This window comes from Calonectris borealis, chromosome 3 (assembly GCF_964195595.1).
Source record: "Calonectris borealis chromosome 3, bCalBor7.hap1.2, whole genome shotgun sequence".
Lineage (NCBI taxonomy): Eukaryota > Metazoa > Chordata > Aves > Procellariiformes > Procellariidae > Calonectris > Calonectris borealis.
Genome location: NC_134314.1, coordinates 118901112 through 118927599, shown reverse-complemented (window position 1 = coordinate 118927599; position 26488 = coordinate 118901112). Strand labels below are relative to the sequence as shown.

Here is a 26488-nt window from a genome sequence, read left to right as displayed (position 1 = left end):
TGCAGGGTGCTGCCGAGCTGTCCCGGCACACACACCCATGCTTCCCGGCTATAGCCAAGTGTCCAAGAGTTGCAACTCCCTGTTTTATTCTGTGCCAATTTTCTCTTCCCCCCCCCAAAAAAAGAGACCAGCCTGATCTGTAACCGCTCTGCCTCTCGCAGAGGAGGTGTGCCCCTGGCGTGAGAACTTTTTGCCAAGGAAAAGAGCCGACCCTCCAGCACTCGCATTATATAAACAAGATAAGATGTCCTTCCAGCCCAGCCCCCAGGGCTTGTGGCCGGGGCAGGGGGAAGGAAGCTGGGAGGGGAGCCACAGCACGGCGGTCCCTGCCGGGCTTGGGAACAGGGAGGTTAAAAGGGCTCCTTCTTCCTCCCCAGGACAAAGATCTCCACCTCGGCTGTTCCCACCACATTCAGCAACTCATCCGGACAATGAGCAAAGAGCCTGTTGCAGAGCTTCAAGCTGCCACCTCCATGGGTCTGGAGAGAGCGTCCTCTGCTCCAAAATGAGCCATTGCTATCTGCTGTTTCCTGGTGTGAACAACATGCTTCTTGCTGAACACCCTCCATCTCAGCAGGCTCAGCTCCGCTGATGCCTGCACTAGCCACGCGGCTCGGCTTGGCAGAGAGATTTGGTAAAGCACCATAGCTCTGTCCCTGGGCAGGCATCAAGTAGGAGATACACGGCAATGATAGAAAAAGGGGGTTCTCTTATCATAAGCCTGAACTGCACGTTTTGGTCACTCCCTGTCCACAATCCCAAAGATGAGTTACAGACCACCACCACCAGCTGCCTGAGCTGGCGGCTTGGTACTGGCCAGCTGAGGAGAGGACATCCCTTACGTCCTCCAGCTGCCGTGGGATGATGCCCTCCACTAGATGAGCATGGTGGCACCAAAGGAGAGGTCAATCACCTCTCAAGCCACGGCTGCCAGGTTCAACAGAGATGCAAGGACAGATGCTAAGTGGAGCAGACCCCTTACCTTTCAATTTTGGCTCGTACCCCGTTCTGGTACAGGTGGGGACACGGATTCAGGAGAAGAACTGGTCATGTTTTGGCAAAAATCCCACAACAAGCACTCACTGCCTTTCAGCATCATCCCATTGAAATGCAAAGTCCTGTTCCAATTCAGTGGCCAGGCAACTCCTCAAACTCAGCAGAAAGCTAAATCTGAGTCCAAACCTGGGCTCTGCTTCCTCAGCATCTCTCTAATTACTGCCAAAGAGCATCAGTGCAAGTAACAAACCGCTAACAAGTTCCAATCAAGAAAACATTTTGTAAGAGGAGAAGGAGGTTAGCGGGAGGACTAATTTGCCAGGTAGGAGGTTTTAATGCCATCAGGGAAGATGTTGCTGATCCCTTCATTAACAAGGCCTGTTGCTAATTCTGCTCTAGGCAAAGGGATTTTTAAGATAAGGCAAAAAAAAAAGAGCAATCCAGCCAGAAAAAAGAATTTAGGTGGTGGTTTCCATTTCTGCTGTAGTCTGGGTAGGGCTCAAAGCAAATAAATGCTGAGTCTCACTCCCCTGCTGGGACCCAAGGGTGTGTGGGAGTTCCGCCAGGCCAGCTTCATTGCCACACATCACCAAAACCCCCCCGTGGGAAGCGGCTGTGGGCGTGTGTGTGTGGAAATCCTACTCACAGGCACTGTGAGAATGGCATTTTAGGAGAAACCAGGCCTACTTTTTCATCACCGGCTTGATGCTCCCAGCAGCCGGTGGTGGCAACTCAAATCCTGGGCAGCAGCCCACCTCAAGAAGTCAGAGGATAAGAGAGAAAGCCACCAAGGATCCCTCATCAAAGGGGAAACTGAGGCACCCCAAGGCGGTTTGCCCTCCCGTCAGGCAGCATCGCCCACCCCTGGCTCTGCGTCACCCAAAAGTGCCCTTGGAAGCTGAAATCCCATTGACTTGCGGTTCAACTTGTGCTTGGATACATTAGGTACCCTGCAAGAATCAGGTGGCTGCGTGGGGCTGAGTGACGATTAGCACATCAAAAGGCATTGAAAAGGGAAGTATGCTGTTAATTTACTCTGGTAAAAGACAGTGACAAACTGTGGGGGGATTTGACCTTTATCTCCATCCAGGACACCAAGGGGGAAAAGGGTTTTTTTTGAACACAGGAGGCTTTGCAGGGGATTTCCCAGGCTTGGGAAAAAGCCTCTGGCTGAAATTTGTGTTCCTGGTGTTGCGTCAGTTATCAGGAACCGAGTGGGAGCCGGCTAAATCCACCGTGGCTAGATGCTGGCCAACACCAGGGATCGCTGCACCTGCCTGCACACGCTGCCCTCGTTCGATACCAGCAAATAGCTGAGCATTTCGGTAACAAACTGATTTTTATAGCTCTAAAAGACACTATAGCTTCTATGACTCGCATTGGGCCTTACAACTGCTTTCATCCCCCAAAAGTAAGCTTCTGGGATTGCTATCCCCATCTGAGCCTTGTTCTCCTCCACCCCCTTCCCATATGTACGTTTGCCCAAGCACTCACTTTGATCTCTGCGCAACATGGATGTCGTTCAGGAAAAGTTATTGGGTGAGTCATTGGGCTGGGATCCGCCGTCAGCTCGTCCTCCTCCAGGTAGGCTGAGGAGCGAGCAGCGCAAAAGCTACTCCAGAGGTTAAACTAAATTAGTCCCTGAAGAGCAAATCCCTTTATTGCTGCAGGGTCTTCAGCATCTTCACCTGGGTTTGCCAGAAATGCCAAGCTGAAACTCAGCTGCTTGGCCTCGGCATTAAAGATAGAGTCTGGGAATTAATTTGAAGGGTTAAACGGTATGTAAACTGCTGCAGTATGGTGGATTTCAAAAAGCAGTCCTGTTGCTTAAAAATTTGCTTCTCCAAGCTAGACACAATAATTGGGGAGTGGGAGTGACAACCTAAACCTCCTCTTGAACTGCCAGCTGGCAAATTCCCCATAGACAGTATCCATCGTTCCCTCCTGGAGGAGAAAACATCCCCCACAAGCCCAAACAGCCAGAACCGCAGCAGAACCAGACCTGAAGTTAGGACTGAGAGGAGCAGATTCGGTTCTACCTCTCAAGCGGCTGCAAGAGTTAACAAAGCAGTTTAAGCATCCCCTTCCTGCTAACTTTAATTGTTCTTTCTACGCAAATACATTTATTTTCTCTAGGCATCAGTCCCGCAAACCACCGCTCAGGCGACTGGTCCATTGCCACGTGAGGTTTAAGAACTCTACCTTCACACCTTAAGAATTACCGTTATCAAAAAGGCACAGTCTCTGACAGCAGTTACAGCTCGCACAACATCTCAACATCTATTTAGCATTGCTAAAGCTAGATCCATTCCTAACTTTGCAAATGTTAAATGCACTGGGTTTACTTCTGTGAACTCGATCCGAGGTAGTAGGAAAAATATATTTAAATGTATAGTCGCTTGCGTTGAATGTCACGTACAGATAAGCAGGACCTCCATCTTCACAGTCTGGTTCTACCCTTGCAAACATGTTGCTGGAAAAAAAATTGGCTCCAGTGATTATGCATTACCTAGAAATGGAAATAGATTGAGTAGACTATAATAAATACATGCCAGAAAAAACATAAAGAATGTGTGGGGATGTCTATACTTTATCTTAACATTTCTTAGTGAAATAACTTCCTTATGGTGTAATCAAAAATGGAAAGCCAGCACCTAACTAAATGAAGTGCCGCAAACATTAATAATGGTTAAAATTACCATTCAATTTATTTTTATATTGGATGATCTTCAAAGTTGTAGATTGAGAATTGCTGCAACCTTTTAGGGATTTGTTTCTCAAATCAGAATACTTCAGAGAAGCAAACATTAGCTTGAATTTTTACATCTAAAAATCTTTAGCGAAAGGAAATAGATGTATTTAAAAAGAAAAAAAAAAAACACCAAAAAAAAAAAAACCTTTAAAAGTTCCCCTGATAGTTACAGATGGTTTAATCTTTGGAACCTATTATGTGTTCATTTTCCCTTCAGCATTAATTATACATAATTACCACCACTTTACCCGTACCCTTTCAAAAACGAAATCTGTTTACATTTTTCGCATACGTTATATAAATGCACGATTTTTAACGCAGTTCTTCGAGAAACGGGGCTCCTATTTACCCTCTGAAGGAGAAGAGGAGCCAGTGCGCGGCAAACCGTTTTTATTTCAGTTCCTTTAATATAGCTTAATTACTTTTAAACTCTGGAAACAATTAGGTTATCACCCTTTGAAGTGCGACAGCCAAGTTGTGGTGCTGGGAGGAGAAGGCGCGGCGTTGCCCGCTGCTTGCGCGGCGCGCAGGGGCCGGCGCAGCCGGGGCCGGGGCCGGGCGGCCGGGCGGGGGGGGATGCGCTCGGCCGCGGCTGGCGGAGCCGGGGGCTGCCCGGGAGATGCCCGTCATGCGGGGAGAGCGGCCGAGGGCTGAAGGATGGGGAAACTGTAACTCACGTTCGGCTGGAAAGGGAGATTCTGGTTAAGGCTGGGAGCAGCGCTGATGCTGTAAAAGGTTGAGGAGGATTGTTCGCACTTTTCAACCTTATAATTTTACCCTGCGCGCAAACCACGAAATTGTATGACTCTATTCTCCCTCTTTTTTTTTTTTTTTTTTTTCCTTCCCCTTCTTTCTCTCTGTTTTTCTCCTCTCTCCCCCCTCGCAGCTCACTGTCAGGTGGGTTTTTTCCCGGCCGTGCAGGGATCAAAGCGTCCCCGAGTAGAAGCGCTTATCGCGGTGCTGACACACGATCGCCCCGGGCAGGGGCGAGGGGGCGGCAGCGGGTGCGGGGGCACCCCGGGGCCGCTCCCCCGGGCGTTTCCCCTCGCAAGGGGCACTTCCCCAACGGCTTGGGGGCATTCTTTGTTATTTATTTTTTTCGGCTCTTTTCCCCCGTTGTTTCATCTCGGTGCTCTCCTCTGCGGGTGCTCCGGCGAGGGAGAAAGCAAAGGGAGGGGGCACCCCCCCACCCCGCGACCCCAAACCCTCCGCGCCCAGCAGCGGCTCCTTTATTTGCATGTCATGTTTATAACCTGGTGGAAACCAAGACTGATATTTGTGGTCGGGAGAAGATGACTTTCACCTCTCCGGATCACTCTCTTAAATAAAAAAGAATTGACCAGCTATGGGCGTAAGCATTTATCTTGAGTTTGCGGTCATTATCTTTATTATATAGCCTCGGCAATAAATAAATCTAGTAGTTACTACCCCACAATAAAACTGTAGTATATGGGACACCTTACTATTACTTTCTTAACAATCTGCCATCTCTTCACCTCTAAATCTTCCCTGTCTGCCCGCCGGCCCGCACGGGTCGCTCCCCGTCCGCAGGTGCGGAGCTTCCGCGCCGCTGCCTCCGCCCCTCCCGCCCTGCCCGCTCCTTTCCCCTTTTGCCGCTGATCCCCCCCCCAAAAAATGCCCCTCGGCCCCCGCAGGTGCCAGCCCTGCCCGCGGGCTGCCTCCAGCTCCGTGCTCCGGCTGGGCAGCCTCGGGGGGCTGCCCCGCGTGGGCATCCCCTGGGTGGGTGTCCCTCCGTGGGCATCCCCTCGGGGGGATATCCCCGGGATGGTTGTCCCCTTATGGGCATCCCCCAGGTCAGTGTCCTCCCGTGGGTAGCCCATAGTGGGTCTTCCCCGTGGGCAGCCCCCAGGTGGGTGTCCCCCCATGGGCATCCCCGTCTGAGCACCCGCGGCCCCGTGGGGCGCATCCTCGCCAGGTGGGACCCAATCCCCCAATCCCAATCCCCCCCCACCCCGCTAATACACCACCCCCTCGGCTTTCTAACCCCCACCCTGGCCCGTGGGGTGCGGGGGAAGGGGGAACCCACAGGGGTGCTCCTTTGCTCGGGGGCTGCTCCCTGACCACCCCTCTTTTTTTTTTTGGGTGGGGGGACAAACTGCCCCAAAGCTGAGGATCAGCAGCGAAGGGAAGCGCTGCCGCTGCGCCGGGGAGCCCTCACCTCTGCTCCCTGCCTCTCTCTGCCTCTCTGGCGTTTTTTTCCCCCCCTATTCCATAGGTAAATGTCCATGCAATAATATTTATTTACAGTCAGGATGCTGCGCGTATGTTTCTTTTAATTGTATTTTACCAGGGTGATTCCTTCTTGCTTTTAAAACAAGCGGCTTGGAAAAATATTCCCATTTGGGGCGAGGAGTAAAGAAGAGGAGAAGGGGGGGGGGCATTTTTATTTATACCTTTGACATTTAAAAGAGCATAATTAATTTGTCCTGCTTGCATTAACATTGTTGAGGAAGGTTTCAGAAAGCTAACCAGCAAAGGGAAGGGGGGAGGAAAAATAGAAGCTCGCCTAGAAAGCTTAGTATTTTTTTTTTTCTCTTTCAGATGTGTAATCAATCATTCGAGTAGGAGGCAGCAAAATTGTAAAGATTCGATAGATTAAAATGCAAATGAAAGGTAGAAAAAGAAACATTAACATGGCAATCAAAGATTTAATAATCGTAAATCACGGTGGGGTTTTTTTGTTGCAGCTGCAGTTTGTGTGTTTTTTATGTTTTAATCATGTTCGTTCTATAAATAAATAATTTCTGAAACGAGACTAATTTTTCACTATTTTAACCGTGGGCTATGGCACTACTTTTTTTTTTTTTTTTTTAAGTATGGAACTCCAGATTGCAAACTATCAGACCAGAAAAAGGGGGAAAAAATAGCTAAGTTGGATTAGTTCACATTTGAAATTTCAAGTGCAATGTCTTCGCCCCACTGTTCCGCAGTGCCGACTGCTTCGCTTTCCAATGGAAACCCTTATAAAGTTTATTTGGAAACGTGAATGTTTATGCAGAAGCAGACAACCGGCGTTTCTTTACAAGGCTAACGGTAGCGCCAACCCTCATTCCTGGAGGAAAAACAGAAAGATTTAAAAAAAAAAAAATATATATATATATAGGGGAAAGAACAATATCACTTAGGCTGTAAATGTATTACTTCCAAACTAAAGCGTTGCTAAATTTCCAAGGGGAAGGTTGAGGAGGGGGAAACCTGGGGGGAAAGCTGATCAATGCGGGGAAGGAGCTGGAGAGAATTTGCTCTCTCCCCTCGGTTTAGCGCTGCGCGTTAAAGGGAGGCTCCGGGGCTGCCTGGGATGGCTGTGGCTAACTCAGCATCTTTCTGCCCTGGCTCACACAGGCTCGGCTTTAGGTCCCCCATGTTCTGGGTTTGGGGGTTCAGTAGCTCACCCTCTGGGAAAGTGGACGGGAAATAATTCTTTTAACTTTTGGGCGCTGCACATGGAGTTCATTTTGTGCGGCGAGGAGTGGGGGGGAGAGGAGTTAATCTTTACTTCGTTGGTAATCTTTATAGAGCAGGGGGAGAGAGAAGGGAGAAGGGAAAAAAACCCCGTTGGCCGCTCAGGTTTGGGGGGTTTTTAGCAGCGCTGCCCTCTCTATAGAGCGCTCGGCGCCGCTCCGCCGCGCTGAAAAGAAACCGGTAAAAAACAACTAAATGCGGGAAACAAGCCGGGTTTCTGCGCCCTCCTCCTCCCCGCCGAGGGGGCCCGGCCCCGTCCTGCCCCCCACCCGAGCTCCCACCGTGTCCCCCGACAGCGCTTCCCGCCGCCGGGCCTTTCCCCGGGGCGGCCGCCCCTCCGCGCCGCGGGGCCCCGCGCATCCCCCGCGCCCGAGCTCCGCGGGGCAGGGGGGACGCTGCCGGGGAAGGGGCCGCGGAGCCCCAGCGCAGCCTCGCCCCCACCCCCCGTACCGCCGCCCTCCAGGCAGGTACCCGGCCAAACGCTTCGGGACGGGGGGGGGGCGGAATTTACCAAGTGTTTTTTCCCACCCAAATCATATTAAATCCACTTTAATTTTTCCCTTGGTTGAGCCTTATTTTTTGTTTTCTCCCCCCCCCCCTTCCCAAACTGGGGTGTCCCAGAAGGACGGCCCCGCCCGGGAGATGCCCTTGCCCTGCACACCGGCTGCCGGGGCCGCGCTCCGGGCGGTGCCCGGGACTTGTTGTCTGCCAGGCGGAGACCGAGGGGGGGTACCGGGGAGCGGGGGGGCCGCCGCCTCCCGCAGCCCCTGACCCCGGCATGCACGGCGCGGCTCCATTGATCATCCCGGCCCGCCACCCCCTCCCTTTATGAGATAATGCAATTACAAACATCAATAAGGAGCTGCGAGGGGAATCATTATGCGGTGACAGTGATAAATGACGGTGCAGAAATAGCATGCTTTTTTTTTTTTTTCTAACAATCCAGGGGCTTTGGGGGCTGAGCACAGTCACCAAGGTAACAGATGACATCCAAAATGGCACCAAAGGAAAAAAAATGAACAGTCTTTCTTTCGCCTTTCACTCTTTTCCCCCTGCTCTTCCAAAAGAGTTAGTTGGGGCTTTAGAAGCAGCTGCCACACAGGCATGCAGTTATTTCCACACGCATTAAAGGGACGGGGAAGGTTTGCTGGCTGTCACACACAAAGCAGCAGCCCGGCTCGGAGTTGAGCAGCCACCTCCAGGCGGCACCTCGGCGGCAGCGGGAGCGCCCCGCCCCACGCGTGATCGCCTCCGCGCCGCGCCGCGCACCGCCCGCCCCTGCCCGCGGCCGGGGGCAGCCGCCTCCTCCCGGCGCTCGGAAGACGTTGCTTTGCTTTATTATTTTTTTTTTTTTTTTTTATTATCCCGTGCGGCATGGCAAGGTCAGGGGAGGGAGTAAACACTTTGCAGTTTTCCACGCGGGTTCAGGACGCGCGGAGCGAGGCTCCGGCAGCGGGGACTTTCCGCGCAACAGCGCCGGGGGTGGAAATATTCACCGCGTGTCCGAAAAGTGCCGCTTCTGAGCCCAAAAGTACCTGTGGCTGCGGGAGGCACGGACAGGCCGGTGGGGCAGGCACCCCCGACGCGAGCCCCTCTGCCCGGCGGGGGGCTCGGTCCTCCCCGCTGAGCTTGGCTGGGATTTGTTGTCCCCCCAAAAAAACCCTCGTGGGTTGCGGATGCCCACCCCAGGAGCAGGGCAGGCCCCGCGCAGCGATGCGCGCAAATACCGCGCTGACGGGTCTGTCCCCCCACTCCGCCCCTGGGAGGGGGGAACTAAAGCGTTGCGCCCGCCTTGCGCGGCACGGCGCGCAGCCGGCTCCGCGGGACGCTGCGCCCCTGGGGGGGGGGACACAAAAAGGAAAGGGGGAAGAAGAAAATTGGGGCTGCTCAGAAAAAAAAAAAGGAGTGGGGGGGAGAATAAAGCCTCGCCGGGGGTTGCACAAACTTTGGGCCGGCGGCGCGCAATGCCCGCGGCGCTGCGCGGGCGGCCGCGCAGCACCCCCCCCCGCCGGCACTCTCCCGAGCCCCCAAGAGATGGCAGTCGAAGCCGGCTTTCCTCCTCCTCCTCCTCCTCCTCCTCCTCCTCCTCCTCCTCCTCCTCCTCCTGCTCCACCGCTGCGGGCAGCGGCAGGACAGCGGGGCGGCGAGCCGTCCCTCCCCTGCCCACTCCCAAACTCCGCCGCCCGCGCAGCGCCGCGCAGCGCAGCGCGCACTCCGGCGGGGCGCGCAGTCCCCGGGGCCGGGGCGAGGCGGTGAGACGCAGCCGGACGGGCCCCCCCCGGTCCCCTCCGGCGGCCTCCCCCGGTGCGGTGAAAGGAGGGTAGCTAGGAAACAGCGAGCGGCCCGAAAAGGCGGAATTTCCAACGTGTAAAATGTTCTTAACGGAGCCATTGAGAGAGTGCAATAAGGCGTGAGGGGGAACTAATCTCCCCATTTAAATGTTTGTGGCAATTTTATCTAAATGAATTTTAATGCTAAACGAGGGATAATTCCCTATTTGTAACCCGTTTACTTCTCTTTCCTGTGCCTCTGAAGCTGTCTAACATCATGCGATGAACAATAACAATAAAAATACTGTCAAGGCATATTCTTCATTTTGAATGTGTTATAATTACAGCTGATTAAATGTCTTGGGATATAATAGTGGGTTTAATTTGAAATCTTGCCCCCCCCCCAAACAAAAAAAAGGGGAAAAAAGGGTCCGATGGAGGAAGGTCTGTGCCCCACTTCTCTGCGGCTGCGGGGAGGAAGGGACGCGTGTGCCCTCGCATGCAAGAGGGCGGTTTGTTTTTGTCTTTCAAGAAACATAAAAAAAACCAAACACAACAAAACAAACAAAAAAAAAAGCAAAAAACGAGCCCCGTTCATTCACGTTTTGGCAGAAAAGTGTCATTATTCCGGGCTCACAAAGCGGGAGCCGGGATGTGCAGCCTCTTTGGCGGTACAGCGGCCCTTTAAAAAAAAAAAGGAAAAAAAGGAAAAAAAAAAAAAGAAAACTCAGAGTTACAAAAAAAAAAAAAAAAAGAGGGGGAGGAGATCCAAGCTGCGGGGGGAGAGGACCCCACTTCGGTGGCTTGCTTCATTCAGAAAGGTCTGCGCTGCCTGCCCCCAGCCCTGCCTGCACCCTTGCCTGCATCCTGCCTGCACTCCTGCCCAGCCCTGCCTGCCCCCCGCCCAGCCCCGGCCGCAGCCGGGGTGGACCCGCGGGGGGACCCCGGGGGGGCGGACGCGGAGCCCGGGCCGGGGGCGGCCGCTGGGCCCCCGCCGGGCAGCCGCCCCCCGCAGCATCCCCGGGAGACGGGCCCGTCGGGGGTGCCGACCGGCTGGGGAGGGTGTGGGGGGGGCTGTTGCACGATTTTGCCTTAATTAAACTATTTGTGTATTTTTCCTACCCCCGGGAAACTCTATTTTTTTATAGAGCTGCGATTTTATTTAAAGAAAATGAGGAGGTATCGCAGCCTACCCGGGCTATTCGGTGCTATTTAACTCACTGGCTGCGGTGCAGAAAGTACAGCTGTGCGAGGAAATTGGTTAATGAGGAGAGGACGGCCTGCGCCAGGCTCCGCTCGCAGAGGTCCAGCAGCCCCTCGCACCAGCACGTCATTTACTTACAAATATGCATTGCCCGGGCGATGTTTTCCAAGTTTTATTTTCCTCCTTCCTTAATATGTTCAATTCCAGAAAGAAACGTAGTATGTCAGTGGCTCAAATAATTTAAACTGCGTTTTAGAACTGTAATTTGGCGGGGGGAGTAATACTATTTACAAATTTCTGTCTGATAATGCCCTACGATATTACATTTATTAACAGGCAACAGTTCCCATCCTGACAATTTACAGTGCAAGTTCCGAGAAAGTTTCTTTATGCAGCGCAGCATTACTTTTACATTCTTTAAATACGAAGCCGATATTTAAATAGCAAATGATAGGTACATGCCTGGAGCTAGCTGAATTTTGTAGCTGCTCGGCTCCCAATTTGGGATAGAATGGCTACAAATACTGAAGGGGGGCAGGAAACAAATTTTGCAAGCAGTGGAGTCACCATGACAAAAAATAATTTGTTTTTATTTTAGATTCAGATTTCATTACTGCACTCAAACTACTACAACTGGGCTTTGAGTTATTATACAATCCAAACTGTTTCAATCAGAAACTCTAAGACTCAGTGTGCAATGATTATTATTAATAATAATTAGCTCCTTGGTTTCTTGATAGAAAAAGGCTATCAACAAGCATTTGTTTAACCACAACAAAAGTATAATTAGCTTATCCCACTTAGTAAATCTGTATGCATGCCAACTCATACCAAACTGCTACTTTTACAAAAAATTGCAATAATACAGATCATTTTTCCAGTCCTTTTTGCACAAAATTTATTTACAATGTATACATAAATGCTCCATGATGGGACTATGGAAAAAAAAAAAAATGCACACATGACCGATGTCTTGCCCAGAAAGAAAGTCAACATATTAAAAATAAATCTTCAGTCCATGTTTCGAGCTGCATAAAACAGGAAGTGATGTACAAGGTGGTGGTTGCTGCATGGGGACAAGGATGCTCTGATGTGACAATTAGGCTTCAAATACACTGCCTTTCCGTTTCCATGCTTCCTCCTACCAGTCTCCTTAAGACACTGCCTGCAACAGCTGATTAATCATTGTTGATGACTGCAGTTTTTCCCATCCTTCCCGATTTACATCTGTTCAGGCCAATTCAAATATGGTGAGTAAATGAATTAGACATGCAAATTCACGCCCCAGGCTAGAAAGAGAGAGAGGGAGAGAGACGGGGAGAAAGGGAAAGAAAGGGAAGAAAGACAGAGAGAGGGGAGGGGAGAGAGAGAGAGAGTGTGCATGGCTGAAATCCTAGGATAGAAGAAAGATTCTTCTGCCTGACATAGTTATTTTAATGCTCTAAAAATCCTGCAAATAAGCCCTTTCTGTCATTTGCAGGATAAGTGTAAGGCTTCTTTTTTTAATGTAAGGAGGCTTCTGGAGGAAGTGAAGAGCTATGGAAACAACACACATAGTGTGGAAAAATTTCACATTTTTTTTAAAAAATCTATAAGAAACAACGTAATATGGATAACAGTATAATAGCATTTTACAATATTTCACTCTTTGTTCTCTTAATGTCTTATATAGGTATTTAGCATGTCCCCAGAAGTTGACTTCGGTTGGTGTTTTCCTGCTTTTCAGGGTCCCTGTGAAGAATCGGAACGTCCCTTGGTCCAAAGTTGACGCCAAGAACTCCATAGTCATTGCAGAAAGACAATGTTTGAAATCTACCGTCGCTGCAGACAACGCGTATTTCCCTTAAGCTACTGAGCATGAATGTCCATCACTTGTCCGCTCACTGCCGGCTCGCCGGTATGAAGCATTGTGGGGCTTGATGCTGACATGGGCATTCCAGGGTGGGGTGGTCCTCCATGCATCATCATCGCTGGGTGGTGAGGGTGTCCAGGAATGTAGGTATGCATGGGGGGGCCATGACGCAGCTGAGCGGGATGGGGGGGCATCTGGGGTGGGGTATAGCTTGGCTGTCCCATATTCATACCCATTGGACTACCCCGAGACACATAATCCCCTGGCATACTTTGCAGCCCTGCGGAGAGAAAGAGGCGGTGGTGAGTGGTGGGGACCAGCTACCGACATCGGGCCGTGAAGCTCCTCCGCTCGGGCACGGGAAGGCCAGGCTCGAGCCAAAGGTGGGACGTGGCGACACGGGCGCGCAAATGCAGTTGCCTTTGGGTGATCGGAGCCTACGTAGGGACTCACAACGATGGCAAACGGGAAGGATTCCCAGGTCAGAAAAACCCCCAAGAACATCCTCCCCCCTCCAAACGCAGAGTTTTGGGAGATAAAAACCGCTTTCTGCTTTTCCGGTTTGGAATGTGTGCGATGGAGATGCTTCTGGTCTGGAAGCATGCCGGAGGCAGAGCCAGCCCGATGACGACTAACGTCACGCGGGGCGGTGGCACCGAGCCGGGGAAGCCCTGCGAGGGCTCTCAGGTGGGCTCTATCCCCTGTGGCCTTGCTCCAGCTACCCGCCTTCATCTCCCCGCTTGTAAAAGCGTGCTGGGAATGAGAGGCGGTGAATCCATAGCAGTTAATGAGGGGCTTGGGAGGAGAGATGGGTTAAATCGGTGTTGAGGTTTATCAACAGTTATTTATCTAGCTCTCAAGCCCGATCACTTGGAATCTGTCCCAAGTATCTGTGCTATTCAAACAGACGCTATACAGCAAGCACGTACATCGCTGAACAAAGGCCTCATATGAAGCCGAAATTGATAGGATTACTAAGGACGATTGTTAAATCAAACCTGTATTTTTAAACACGTAAAAAAAATACATATAAATCAATAACAGTTATCAATTAATTCTTTCCCCCTGCTCACTTCTGTCCGAAAAAATCAGGCGCGCAACTCAGTCAACCTTTCAGTGGGTTTGGGAGAACAATAAGAACAAAATTGGACCTAAAACAATAAAACCTCCTGCTTTCCGTGGGCCTCTGCCTTCTGCTTGGATTGCTGTAGCTGATGGGAACTGACAGGTGTATTGTTTCGGAGAGCTATAAGCTCCATAATCATCAAGGGTGAAAGGCATACGCTATTGCTAAGTAGGTTCAATTGGCTTTAGTTCTAAGTAAGAGCGCGCTGTGAATGCGCCGAACACCTTGGAATCAGGTCTCAAGGCTCTAGCAATGAATAGCTGCTTAATCTAGCCTAAAGGAACAGTTTTGAACTAATGAAAATTGCTTATAAAATATACTGTACTCACAGCTCTTTAATCAAAAAAGATGATAATATTTTTTGTAATAACCTATTAATTTAATTGGTCACGAAGCATAAAATACATCATTTAAATTTAATTGACCCAGAAACTAAGAAACAATATTTAAATTAACTAAGCTAGAAATTTCCATGATGAGGTAATAAGGCTGTTGCATTCCCAAGCTCAGAGGAATGTTTTCACAGCTAATTGTTAAAACTTAGTTTTGACTCGCGCCCAGAGAAGACGACTATGAAACACACTTGGCCTGGGTAACTTCAAGCCCTACATTAAAATAGGCTGGGGGCACAACAAAGATGCCGAAATAACTGCTTTTAACTCCAGAAAGAAAGCAAAACCAACAGAATGAGGCACCATTTAAACATGGTACCGGTGCCTCGGTGTTTCAAACCGCTTTACTCTTTTTTTTAAAAAAAAACAACTAAAATTTGTATAACGTATTTTCTCCTATAAAAAGACAAGAGGGGGAAAAAAAAAAAACTGGGACAGTTTTTCTAGGCTTTCTTCGCAAGGCCTGCCACTGAAGATTGCATTAATGATCTCTATTTTTGTATACTGAATAAGTCAAATCCATTTGTCACACTGCAAGTGATGGCATACTTAATTTGGATATAGTCAATTAGCCTGGGCTAAGCTCCATAGCCTGCTGCGCACACCTCTATTTTGTATTCTCTCTTTTTCCTTTGCCACACGTAATCCCATTATGATGGACAGACAAAGAGAAATAAACTTGAAAAAAAAATCACACACACAAAAAAATCAAAGTTTCGTCCATCGCCTTCCAAAACGCAACTAAGTGAAGCCGCCGGGGTTTTTTTTCTTTTTTTTTTTTTTTTTTAAACCTACGAGAAGTCTCTGTTTGGCTTTTTTGGTGTCTTGCAGGTTAGCGGGAGAAATGTAACTCATGCATCAACTGCGGTTAGACAGATTTATGACACTTTGGGGACATGCTCTTTCCTCTCCCTGCGCTGCTGCAGACCGCTTACATTTTGCAAATCAGTCTGTTGCCAAGACGACGGGCTCCCCCACCTCCCCGGCTGCTTCTTGTTTTGTCATGTGCTCGGGGATGGATAATAGCATCAATGTATGGCGGCGTCGATGTACGGCGGCGTCAATGTACGGCGCGCGCGCGCACACGGGGGGTTTGGGAGCTTGGAAAGCTTGAGCTGAACCGGAGGGAGAGAAACCCGAAGGAGCCCAGGCGTAGGACGGATGGATGGAAAGGAAGGAACAAGCATGAGGCTATGGGCAGGGAGAACATAGGGAAATGCAAGGAGACAAATATCCCTGGGACAAAGTGAGAACAAAGACCCCGTTTGTACTTACTTCCCCCTGGCTTTGCCATTGGTTACCTAGGTGAAGGTTACATGTAGTGCCACTGCCCCTCCATGCCCATATTCATGCCCATTCCACTCATAGGTCCTAGAGGGAGATAAAAATCCAAGAAGATGCCAGAGAATGAGCAAAGTCAACAGATAGTGCCAAAAGCCCCTTTCCAAAACACAGCACGGCAGAGGGTCCAGGACCACTCGAGCGAGAAGACGCCTGGTTTCCCTCGGCGGTGTTGAAGGCAGGCAGAAGACAGGCGAGGCGAGGCAAGGCAGGCAGCTGAGACGACGGCGGAGGGCGGAGGTGCGGTTACCTGCGGTGGCGCGACCGAGGTCACCCTTCGGTGGGCGACGCTCCCCCGGGGGCTTACCTGGCGCTCGGATGCCCATGTGCTGCTGGCCGTCCATCACGAAACCTCCCATCGGCTGCCCGTCGGGGTTATAGGGTGTTCCTTGACTTACTGGAAAAGCGCAGAACATTGCTTTTTAGCGACAGCCAAAAGGGTCACCTCTTCTCACGGCGTCAAGACGCAACCCCACCCACCCACTGACTGCGTGAGACGGCTATCGATGCCGGCTCTAAAAAGAGGGAAAAACATCCACTGTTCGAATTTAGCGGCCGGGCTAACAAGCTTGCTTAGTTTTGGCTTAATTTCCTACTGCGAGTTTGGAAATGAAGGTAGCGATCCGAAATCTCGAGACACGAGGAGCCCCAGCTCCAGCTGCTGCCGCTGCTGACGTCAATGCAAAGACCTGTATAGGAGCCGGATTTTATGGCTGGAATAGTCACACTGAAATCGCAGTGTGTTAAATTACGCCCGTGCGCCTTTCTAAGAGCAGCACCTGAACACGTCCGTGCCAGAGATTTACCTCTAATGACAAAATAATCGAATGTACTCGAAGAGGAAGCGTGGCCCAAAGGCATCTCGGACAACGACGGATTTGGATAGTTTGGCAGCGAGACTCGGAAAACAAAACCAACTGGGAGTAATAGGCTGTTCCTCGATGGTAAATACCCACACAGAGCTGCGAGCCGAGACCCCAGACAGAACCGGCACGAGAAAACTTAAGATTTTAAAAGAAAAAAAGAAAAAAAATCCCTCCCCAAGTAAACCCCAAACACGCAGCGATCCCAAAAGACAGCGACTAAAAAGAAGAGGCAAGGGACAAAAGGACCCTATACAAGTACCACTACCTGAACTCGAGGTTTTAACTGTACATTAAAAGCTGGCTTCAGAAGTAAGCTGCCTTGGGTTATTAAAGCACATAAAGCTCTACCTCATTGAATGTCTTTGAACTTTACTGAGTCCCACAAGCGATTCTGACCCCTTTGCCCTTTTGACAGGTAATAAAGTTTACAGCAATTCCACACCAAGCCATGCACCAGGGAGTGGTCACAGGAGCAGAAGGAGCTGGGAAGGAAAACTCAAAACAACTACTAAAAAAAATAAAAACAACTTTAATTCCGAATGTGTACGGGAAGTCCGGTCACGAAGCGGATCATTTTAGTTTCTTTTTTTGAATTTTCAATGTCTTTTTTTCCCCCAAATATTTTAATCGTGTTAAAATGATGAGGGTTGTAATGAAACAAAGCTGGTTGTATTTTAATTGTCAATCACTCCCAGCATTCATTTCTCATTTATTTACCAGGTAATGGACCTCCCGGTGAATGGCTTGAGGATGGTTTTCGCCTGCGTGACTCGAATACAGTTACTATTGGGGACTTGCCTGCTCGATTGGACTGGTCTATCATGGGCTGAACTATTCTTCTTCTAGCGTTAATAAACCTGCAATAAAAAAAGAGGAAAGCAAACGGTTACGGAAGGGATGACTTCCACCCATCCCCAAGCCCTCTCGCCCCGCCGCGGTGCTCTCCGTCGGGCTGCGTGTGGATGCAAATACTGCAAAAACCTCTAACCCCGATGACCTTTGAGAGTACGAGCTTGGGGTTTCCGAGCTGATTTATGTTTGCCTGCTTTTTACCACAGTTGGACACTTCCATTTCATCTTTTCATGGGGGAATTAGCTGAGTTTTCAGGAAACAATACCAGCAACGCTCTTCTCAATTCAGAACAGGGCACGAAAAAAAAAAAACAAACGGGTGAAGCCGGCAAGATGTTCATGAGGGCGTCTGCTACCTCCCCCTCATTAGTGCCATTTCTGCCTTCTGTCCTCGACTTCTTATTTCCAATTTTTTTTTTTTTATCAAAACCTGCCCCTACCTCTCGCAAACCTAATTCCCTTTTAATGCCCACTATTAAGATAATGAACTGTGATGGCAGAACCCCATCAAATGAGGGAACGTCTGGAGTTTTATCACCGCTAAGTCACACTGCTGGGGACTTCAGAGCCGTGCATTCCTCCTAGCCATTTCTTGGTGGGTTTTTTCCCCCCCCTCTCTCTTTATGCAAAGTCTGAGGGGTCAAGGCGAGGTCATAGCTTTACAGTAATTGAATTTATAATCCTGTTTTCTCCAGCTAGGCCTGACCATTTACAGCAAACATCTTGTTAAACTGTAATTACTGGACTACTGAAAATTCCCCTCGAACAATGAAAAGCAGAGCTTTGGAAATAAAAAAAAAAAGGTACAGTCATTTTTAAAAATAGCCATCTGCAACTGTACTCCTTGCGTTTTTGTAACTCTTCGCCTGAGTTAGTCTTGCTATGCTTATTTGGGAAAGGAATATTTAAAATAATTTGGAGCGAAACAGAAGGAGGAGAGGGATCGCAAGTGCCCCGGTCTCCTCTGCGGGCAGTCCTCGTGGCGCTGAAATCAAGCGGCTCGAAACCACGGTTGGGAACCTGTCTGAAGAGCGTTAGAAGAACTTCTCTTGCGGTTTCGCTCCTCAGAAAGCTTAGTTAAAAACCATTTGGGAAAAAATCTCCAACGAGATTTAATCACGGCAAAACCTCATAACCAGACTACGTTCTTCACGAGAGAGAAAAAGAATAATAAAAATGTGTATGCCACAATATTTACTGGTGAAGGAAGAAGCATGAGTGTGGGTAAAACCACACTACACTTGCGAAACGTGATGGGAAAGTCCACAAAGGGCTACTTGGTGCTTGTTTTTGTTGCCTTTGCTTGGGGTGGCTTAGCAGGAGCTCTCCTACCGCAGAGATAAAGCCACCAGGACCTTCCCGCGGGAGTCAGCTCTGCCCACCCATTCTCCTACGCTGGCGGGGAGAAGAATCGCAAACCACCGCCCCGTGCTGTTTGTTTTGCCCTCATCAAAGACCAGCACCGCGATTTCGGTCTCCTCCTATCTCCCGTTCCCGACTGACTCCCATTACCCAAACTCCTGCAAAAATGAATCAAGATGTTGAGTCCTAATCAAACCTGTCTCGACAAAGTGGGCTCAAAGGCACCAATTCCAGGTGCCAATTCGGAAACCTTACACCTGAACTAGGTCATGTTTTGTCAGCAACAGTATTGGATCAATTTTTCTACACATTTCTAATAAAAAAAAACCCCTCAACTCCAGCAAACGGTGTTGCAAATCAGTTTATCATTATCTTGTACAAACCATGAAAATTAGAATCATGTGAGCAGAAGGTTAGACTAATTCTCCTTTCTCATTATAAGCACAGGTGTAGCACAAACACCATGCGAAATAAGCAATTAAAAAAAATCTGCTTTTTTTCCCCCATTAGCTGCTTTAGCTCCATGACCAATTAGAAAATTGTTTAATATCTGTAATCTGCATTTGCAGAAAGCAATTTTCACAGTAACTCTCCTAAGTAAAACAACAACACAAAACCCCAGTGCCCCAGCCATTTCTTTCTGCAAGCCTGGCAGGCTCTTGCTATGTTTACTCCATCCTTCTCCTCCCCGATTGCCAGGACCTGTTACTGCGGCAGGAGGGGAGGGTTTTTGGTAGCCGGTGAGATTGGCTGGTCACCGAAACCTTCATTTGCCAAAAGCTTTTACCCCAAAGCAACCCTGAGCAAGATGAAGCACGCACACCCCAACTTCGCAACCTTCTCGTCCTTCTCCTCCAAACTACAAGCGCTTTTAATAAGAAGGGGGGCTCAATAATAAACTATACAGCTAGAATAATAAACTATATAGCTAGACTTTACCAATAATTATCCACAAGACGTGCCTACAGTAAAACATATTCTCACCTGTTTGCCCCACGCTATCGCTCGGGATATCTGCTTTAAGAACACTTTACACACAGGTACTTAACAGTTATCTTCTTCCTACGCATTCGTGTAAGTATTTTCTATAAGTAGCAATTCTGCCAAACAGCCCAGTGTTTGGATGTCTTCGGGGGGAATTCAGACGCAAGAACATTTTCCTTCTGGGCAAAGTAATAAAATGACATTCTCGCTCCTCCCACTAGAAGTCAAACGGAGGTCAGCTCCCCATCCTTGTATCTGTTTAAATAAACTGGTCCAGCTGTTTGTTTCCAGGATGCCCTTTAACCTTCTGTCCCATCCTCCCTGCCTTTGTAACAGAACGCTTTACTTTGCATTATAGTAGACTCCAAACCACTATGCATTAAAAAAAAAAAGAAGAAAGTATTCACTTTCAAGTTTCTTCCTGCATCCCAAACCTGGAATTCGTAAGAACACATCAGATTAAAACTATTAATGTGGCTTGCCTTGAAAGAGCACAATGCAGCGCTGTTACATTTATAAATCACTTTTGAGAACTCTTCACAAGCAAAATTGCGAATTAGCTGTAGCTGCAGAAATATACAGGCATGGGGATAATGTCTTTGTAATCTGTTTTTTTCTTTTGATAGCAGGGCTGAGATCTTTTGCTCACTCTCCAAAGTGCCAGGCTGACCTAACACCAGCAAAAATGATGGAACAGAAAAGCTAACAGGAAAAATCTCACTGCCCCTTTTCCCGTACGCTCACATTCACCTATCTCAAGAGAAAGAAACCATAAATCACTCTCATTTTTAAAAGTTCAGAGGAATCGGGACCTAAAAAAGATATTTGTGTATTAAGTGTTACTCAAATGGAGTACTGTCAAAATACGACTTGACATAAAACTTAAGTTAATGATTAAGACAGCCGCATAACCTTACTCGTGTGAGCAAAGACCCGCAGAGGCTCCAAGACTTGCATAAAGTATTTTTCCCCACACCAGTGCTCTATGCATTGGTACCTTTGCTCCGATGTGGAAGGGGTTTTTTGGTTTGGGTTTTTTCCCCCAAAGAGCAGAATCAATAGCAGCACAAACAACATGCGATCCCTCAGTGCACAAGTTGTACCCGCCTCCCTGTCCCAAGGAGAGCCGATAAATCTGCAAAACAATGCTTTGGGTTGCTTTTTTTGCCTTTTTTTTCCCTTTTTTTTTTTGCAAGGGGAAGGATCTGGCACGGAGGAAACGTTTGAACAGTTGGGCAAACACAGAAGTTTAAAGCATTTTTTTTTTTTTTCAAGTTAGCTTTTCCTTGCCCTTTTGGATACATGAGATTAAGTTTTCTGCCGTGTCCCAAAAAGCAAGAAAAAACCAGCTATTCCACCTGCAAAACCCTAAAGAGGAGCAGGAAACCCTCTTTTCTCCAATTTGCATTTTACTAGGATGTTTTCTCTTAGGCTTCTGGCCCGGGGTCTGTCTCCAGAGGTCACTGGCAGTCTCCCCGGTCGGTGCATCGCCGGTCCCACGGGTGAGATCCAGCCCCGGCCCCGGGGATGCAGCAATCCGCCTCTGCACTCTGACCTTCAGCTTGGCCGCCCTCGCTGCCACGCACAAGTTTTGTTTCTTCTCAGCGAGAGGCGGCATGGCTGGTGATGACAAAAGACTTATTTTAGTTGGAAATTGGCTACAATAATAGCAGCCAGAGAGCAAGGATTTTCGGAGGGTCACCAAACCCTCCAAAAGGCACAGTTCGCTAAGGCTCAGGTTACAGCCCGAGTGACATTTTCCGCACAGATCTGTTCTTTCTCCCTTCCCCTTGTATTTTACTTCTGTTGAGTGAATAAAACAAGACCTTCCTCCGCTGTCACGAATTTCCAAAGTCACCTTTGCTCAAGAATCGACAGAGCGATTGCGGGGACTTCCAATTTGCAGTCTTTGAATGAAATTTTCCAGGACCAGCTGTCTGAAAGGAGATGCTGAGACTTAGCGATATATTGAATTTTTCTCTCCCCGCAGCCCTCCCAAATGAGGAGAGTTTCACACCATTACTGACTTTCGATACTTGGAGTTGCAGGCTGCTCCCTCTCAAAATTGTCCCAAAGCGCCGCATGCGATGGCAAGCCAGAAGTCCGTGTATCAACAGCGGTGCCAAGAAATTCCCGAAAATCCCTCTGCCTCGTTTTCTCCTCGGGCTCCTTCTAGCAAACCAGGCGTAAGGACGATGAGAAAGCCCACAGTACCTACAAACCCCAGGGCTAAAATCTCTTTTGCCCTTCTGAAAAAAATAATCTCTTTTGCCCCTCTTGATAACAAACAAAGCAGCATTTTTTTGTAACAGACGCCAAAGTAACCAGAGCCCTTCAAACCGGCAAATAATTCACTTGCAAAACCAGCCATGCTTTTTTCTGCATACTGGGATCCTTCATTTACACAGCAGCGAAACAACCTTCTCTATTCAGCACTTAATTCCTCAACGCTTAACAGGTTTATCTCTAATAAAAACAATTTAAATGGAAAGTGTGCTATAAACCAGGATTATTACACTTCAGTAACTGCTTTATTCCTTATTTTAACATATTTTCATTTTTTCCTGTGTATTTGTTTTCCAGAGCTTTTTAAGGGAGTCAGTTAAAGAAAAGGAAAAAAACCCTCGAAATTATTTCACCAACTACTTTCAAATGTTTTAAGAACAGCCTTAAAAGTAGCAAGCTCCCTCTGTAATTATGAAGAGAAAAAATAACTGCAGACTTTTGAATGGTAATCACATCTCCCCATCCCTAAAATGAGAAATAAATGTTAAAAGAGTGCTTACTGCCGTTATTAGAAAGTTCTGATCCTGAAGTCAGTTAGTGAGCTTAATGACCCGTAACTACCAGTCATTAGCAATCCATGCTCTCTGTACTCCCTTTATTTGTAAAGAAAAAAAAAAAAAATCCAAGACACTCAAGAAACTTTGTTCAATTTAAAGTCAAACCTTATGAAGTCATGTTTGGCAACTTTTCTTGCTTTCTCCTCCTCCTCCTCCTCCGAACCGAAGACAGTTCAGGACTGCAATACATCATTTACAACACTAAATGGAGGTAGGGAGGGAAGAGAGTACACGGGCTGCTAACCGCCCACTCCAGACACGTAATATTGGAATATACTCCAAACGCTGCGAGTCCATCCATCAGGAGGATCGGGAAGGTCTCCTGAAAGCTCTCCTCTCCCTCCTTCCTCCGCTGGCAGCACCAGCGCCAGGGACTGTATATAGGGCTGGGGGTGTCGCAAGACAATATTGAAGAGCGAACAAATAAAATACTATGCAAAAACTAGTGATGAAAAACCACTAATTAGCTGACAAATTTGATGTAAAGCACTAATGAAAGCCATGTGTGGTTCTGCAATTTAGTTTTAAAAATAGCTTCTGACTTCAAGCATTACTATGTGACCCCACCGATGGATTCATGTTGTGCATTCAGAAAAGTTGCTTTAAAGCAGGAGAGTGCTATTGAATCTCTCGCAAGCCAACCCTGCTAATGTAGCGAGCATATCGAGTGCAAAAATAGAAAGCAGAAAGATGGCATCAGGTACGTGCTCCTTGTAAGAGAGCTGGCTATGCCCTACATTTTGGCCAGCCCAACATGCACCAGCTCTACCATTGGCCACCTCCTGTGCTTGGTCTCCTCCTAAGCCCTTAAGCCCTGCTTCCCCTCCTGCTCCATACCATGCTTTCTTCTCAAATCACCGTGGGACGCATCCTGCCTCCAAATAAACAGACCAGATTTGGTGGAGCACCCTGCCACCAGCCCCGTGGGACACCACGCAGCCGTGGTGACCACCTCGGCGTGGCAGCAAGCCCAGTGGTGGCTCATGCTCTTGGCACATAAGGGACGGCTGATGGCTTTACATCGAGGTAGGATCCACAAGCTCCTGGCCCTGCTCTTTCCTTGGCCCAAATGCTCCCCGAGCCCCATCTCCACACAGGGCTCACGACTGGTGGCTGCTTGATGGGTCTTTCTAGAAGAAAGCTGGGCAGGAAACACTCTTCCCGTCTTGCAAAATTTTCCCTGTTCCTCAGCAGGATGGAGCTAAAGCCTATTTGTATTTATTTAGCTAGTTCTGAATGAAAAACAAGGGAGGGACTCACTAGAGAGTCATGAAGAGCCAACGTGCCCAGAGAAGGGCTCCCTGGAGATGCTCTTCCCTGCTCTGCCCATCTCCAGTGCCCTCCCACATCATAGGCGAGCTGCTGTTGGCCTTTCTGGTACGCTCTCCTCCTTCTCCTCCTCCCCTCCCATCTCCAAATCCTACTCAGTCCTCCAAAAAGCTCAGCCAGCATGGAAAGTTTCTGGTGAAAATCCAGGTCCGGCATCCGGGCATCTCCCCGCCGATGCCAGGGAGCCGGAGCAGAGGCCGTGCTGCAGGTCTCGGCTGCGCCGGGGAGGGCTCGCAGCAACCTCATTCCCTGACACCGCAATTCCCTCGGGGTGCAAAGCAGATGTAAACTCGCCCTCGGCAGCCAGATGATGTAAGGGGAAATCTTTACATGGCAAAGCGCCAGCGGAGCTGACCTCCCGTCTCTTCCCTGCTCCCAAATCCCAGCGCAGCTGTACTCTGCTGATCTCCGTGTGCCACAATTAGCCTTTAAGGAATATGGCAAGGATTCATCTAGTGGAGCAGCACTAAAGCTGCTCTAATTCACGCCCCGGACAGCGCTAGACCCAACACAACACTGCAGTTGGGTATGCAACACGCTACTGGCCAAAATCTTGCCTCCCACAAAAATGCTCTCCCTGCCCAAGGACTGATGCTGTGTAGTTGCTTTTCCACTGCAGATTTGGAGAGCGATTCATCTCGGCACCATACAGCGCACTGCTGGGATAGAGACGTACGCGCTTCAATGTGCAGACCACGCCACAAACCCCAGGACCTCCCAAACGCTCGTGGCAGAGGGCACGCAGGCTCTCTGCAAGCTTTGAGAGCAGCCCGGACTGCGATGCACATCTCCCAGCTCGGCGTTTTCTTCCGGCTCTGAGCAGGGTCTGAACCTCAGCTTTGCATCTGAACCTTCAGGAGAGCATGTCTGGACTCTGTAACTCGGCCCTGGTCTGGTGCATGCCATCAGTGCAACCCAGTGGCTTGTCTTCAGCAGATCACTTCAAACCAACAACCCGAGTCCCGCTCGACGGCAGGGATTACGCTGGGAATGGGTGAGAACTGCTAGCAAACTACTTGCTACTTCTTTGAAAACGCTCCTCTCTCTTCCAGCAATTTCCTTCTCCTCTGTCGATTCAGCATAACTCCTTATTTAAGGGAACGTAGTGTTTACGAGATGATCTCTGAGCTTTCTCCTGCCACACAAGCGGCCTAAACATAGGGGTTCCTCCTTTGAGGACCAAGGCTTTTTCCATACATCAAGCTGGGAGCCTTGTCCAAATAGCTTTTTCCCTGTTCGCTCCTACCTATAATGCATACGACGTAGGAGCTAGAAGCCGTGGCCGGTCCTCCAGCCCAAGCGAAACCAGAGAGGTTGCTCCCACATCTGGCGCCGGTTTAAGTGCGTTCCTGCACACTGAAGGATGCAAGAAATGCTCTGTCTGCCCTCCTGGATGGATCTCCTCACTCTCCTCGTCTCCAGAAGGCCACCCCGTCACCCCGTCACCCCACACCCCATACCCCACACCAGCTCCTCCAGCCTGCGGGAGAAGCGAACCCAGGGTGGCCAAACCAAAAGCCCTGACAAGTGTCTTTGGGGGAAAACACTCCCTAAAGAGAAAACATAATGAGCCCCTGGACCTGTGATTTGTACATGAGACCTGTGATTTGTACATGAAATAGGCTTTGACATCGCTCTGCTCTATACCCCGAGACGTCGGCTCGGGGCGGAGGAGGGAAGCTGTGATTCCTGTGGTTGCATCCTCCCCACCACTACTGAGATAACAAACACGAGCACGTTGGTGTATTTCGTGTGATGTGGGCACCTGCAAAACTGGTTTGAAATTTTTTTTCCTTGTTTTTTTTTTTCCCAGAAACCACAAAAGATACAGTTCTGAGTCACAGCCAACCTGAAAAACAACCCCACGCTTCTGGACGAACTCCCCCCCCCAGAGACATCCTACTTCAAAACATTGTTTTCTAACCACTACTAATAACCTACTTTGTAATCTACTTTATCTAAACATAATTTCCCATTAAGTGAAGTAATTAATTTTGCTTATAATCCTACTCCTGACGGCATTTTATTCAGGGCAGGAGAAAAGAGAAAAGACATCCTCAGAAAACAACGCAAACAAAACACACACGGGGAGGTCAGAGGAATGTCAAAAATAAAAAGAATTTGTGAGACCATGGGACACAGAAAGCTTAGGGATCAGCCCCCAGATGGTATAAACCACCTTTGTAAACCAGAGAAGGTGAGAAGTTGGACATCTCTGGGATAAATCTGAATTAAAAAGGAGCTATTGCTATTGCACTTTATGATTAGCCAAAAAAGGCACAAGGACTACAGCGGCTGGGCAGGGGAGAAAAAAAAAAATAACCCGTGAAACTGTTACATGACCTAGATTTCGTTGACAAACTGTGGAAGTAATATTTTTTCAGCAGCATCTGCTGCTGTTTCTTTTCTTTTTTAAAAGTAAAATAAAAGGCAGAAGCCTCGTTAGCGCTAACGCTGGTATAGCCAGCCATACATCATTTACACCGAAATCATTTCAGGGCAGGCAGGGCAAAACGCACGCCCTCGAAAGCACGTCCTCGCCCTGCGCCTCTGGCTGTGTTTCATTTTTGAGAAGAGAAAATTGGTTTAGCCAAGAAGGAGGCAACATTTGCCCCATTTTTAATATTTCAGGCTGACTTTTTAACCACGCAGTTTGTTTTATGCAGGTGCAGCCCCGAGCTAGCGCCTGATGTAAGTGCGAGAGAGGGTCTCTGAGGGCACTTTCTCTGCGTGTTGGTGTTTCAGTTCGCAGCGGTTAATCGCTCTACACCAATCTCAGCAACTGTTGACACAAAAGAGGTGGAGATCAGGTCTGTGCAAGCACAAAATACCAGAA

General features: G+C 48.8%; 1 protein-coding gene across 6 annotated transcripts in view; it reads right to left on the bottom strand.

Moving 5' to 3' along the window:
- Window positions 1-11274: 11274 nt before the first annotated feature.
- The window catches only part of MEIS1 (Meis homeobox 1), a 109758-nt gene continuing 94544 nt past the window's right edge, over window positions 11275-26488 (bottom strand). For 2 of the 6 annotated variants that reach the window (XM_075147647.1, XM_075147645.1), the window contains exons 10-12: window positions 17081-17139; window positions 15724-15813; window positions 11275-12837 (exon numbers count right to left, since the gene is read on the bottom strand). In XM_075147647.1, the coding sequence (XP_075003748.1) occupies window positions 12554-12837; window positions 15724-15813; window positions 17081-17139 (433 nt within the window). In that variant the 3' untranslated portion in view covers window positions 11275-12553. Of the gene's footprint in view, window positions 12838-15350; window positions 15447-15723; window positions 15814-17076; window positions 17140-26488 lie in introns of all 6 variants that reach the window. The other 4 variants (XM_075147646.1, XM_075147643.1, XM_075147649.1 and 1 more) reach the window with 3 other exon arrangements.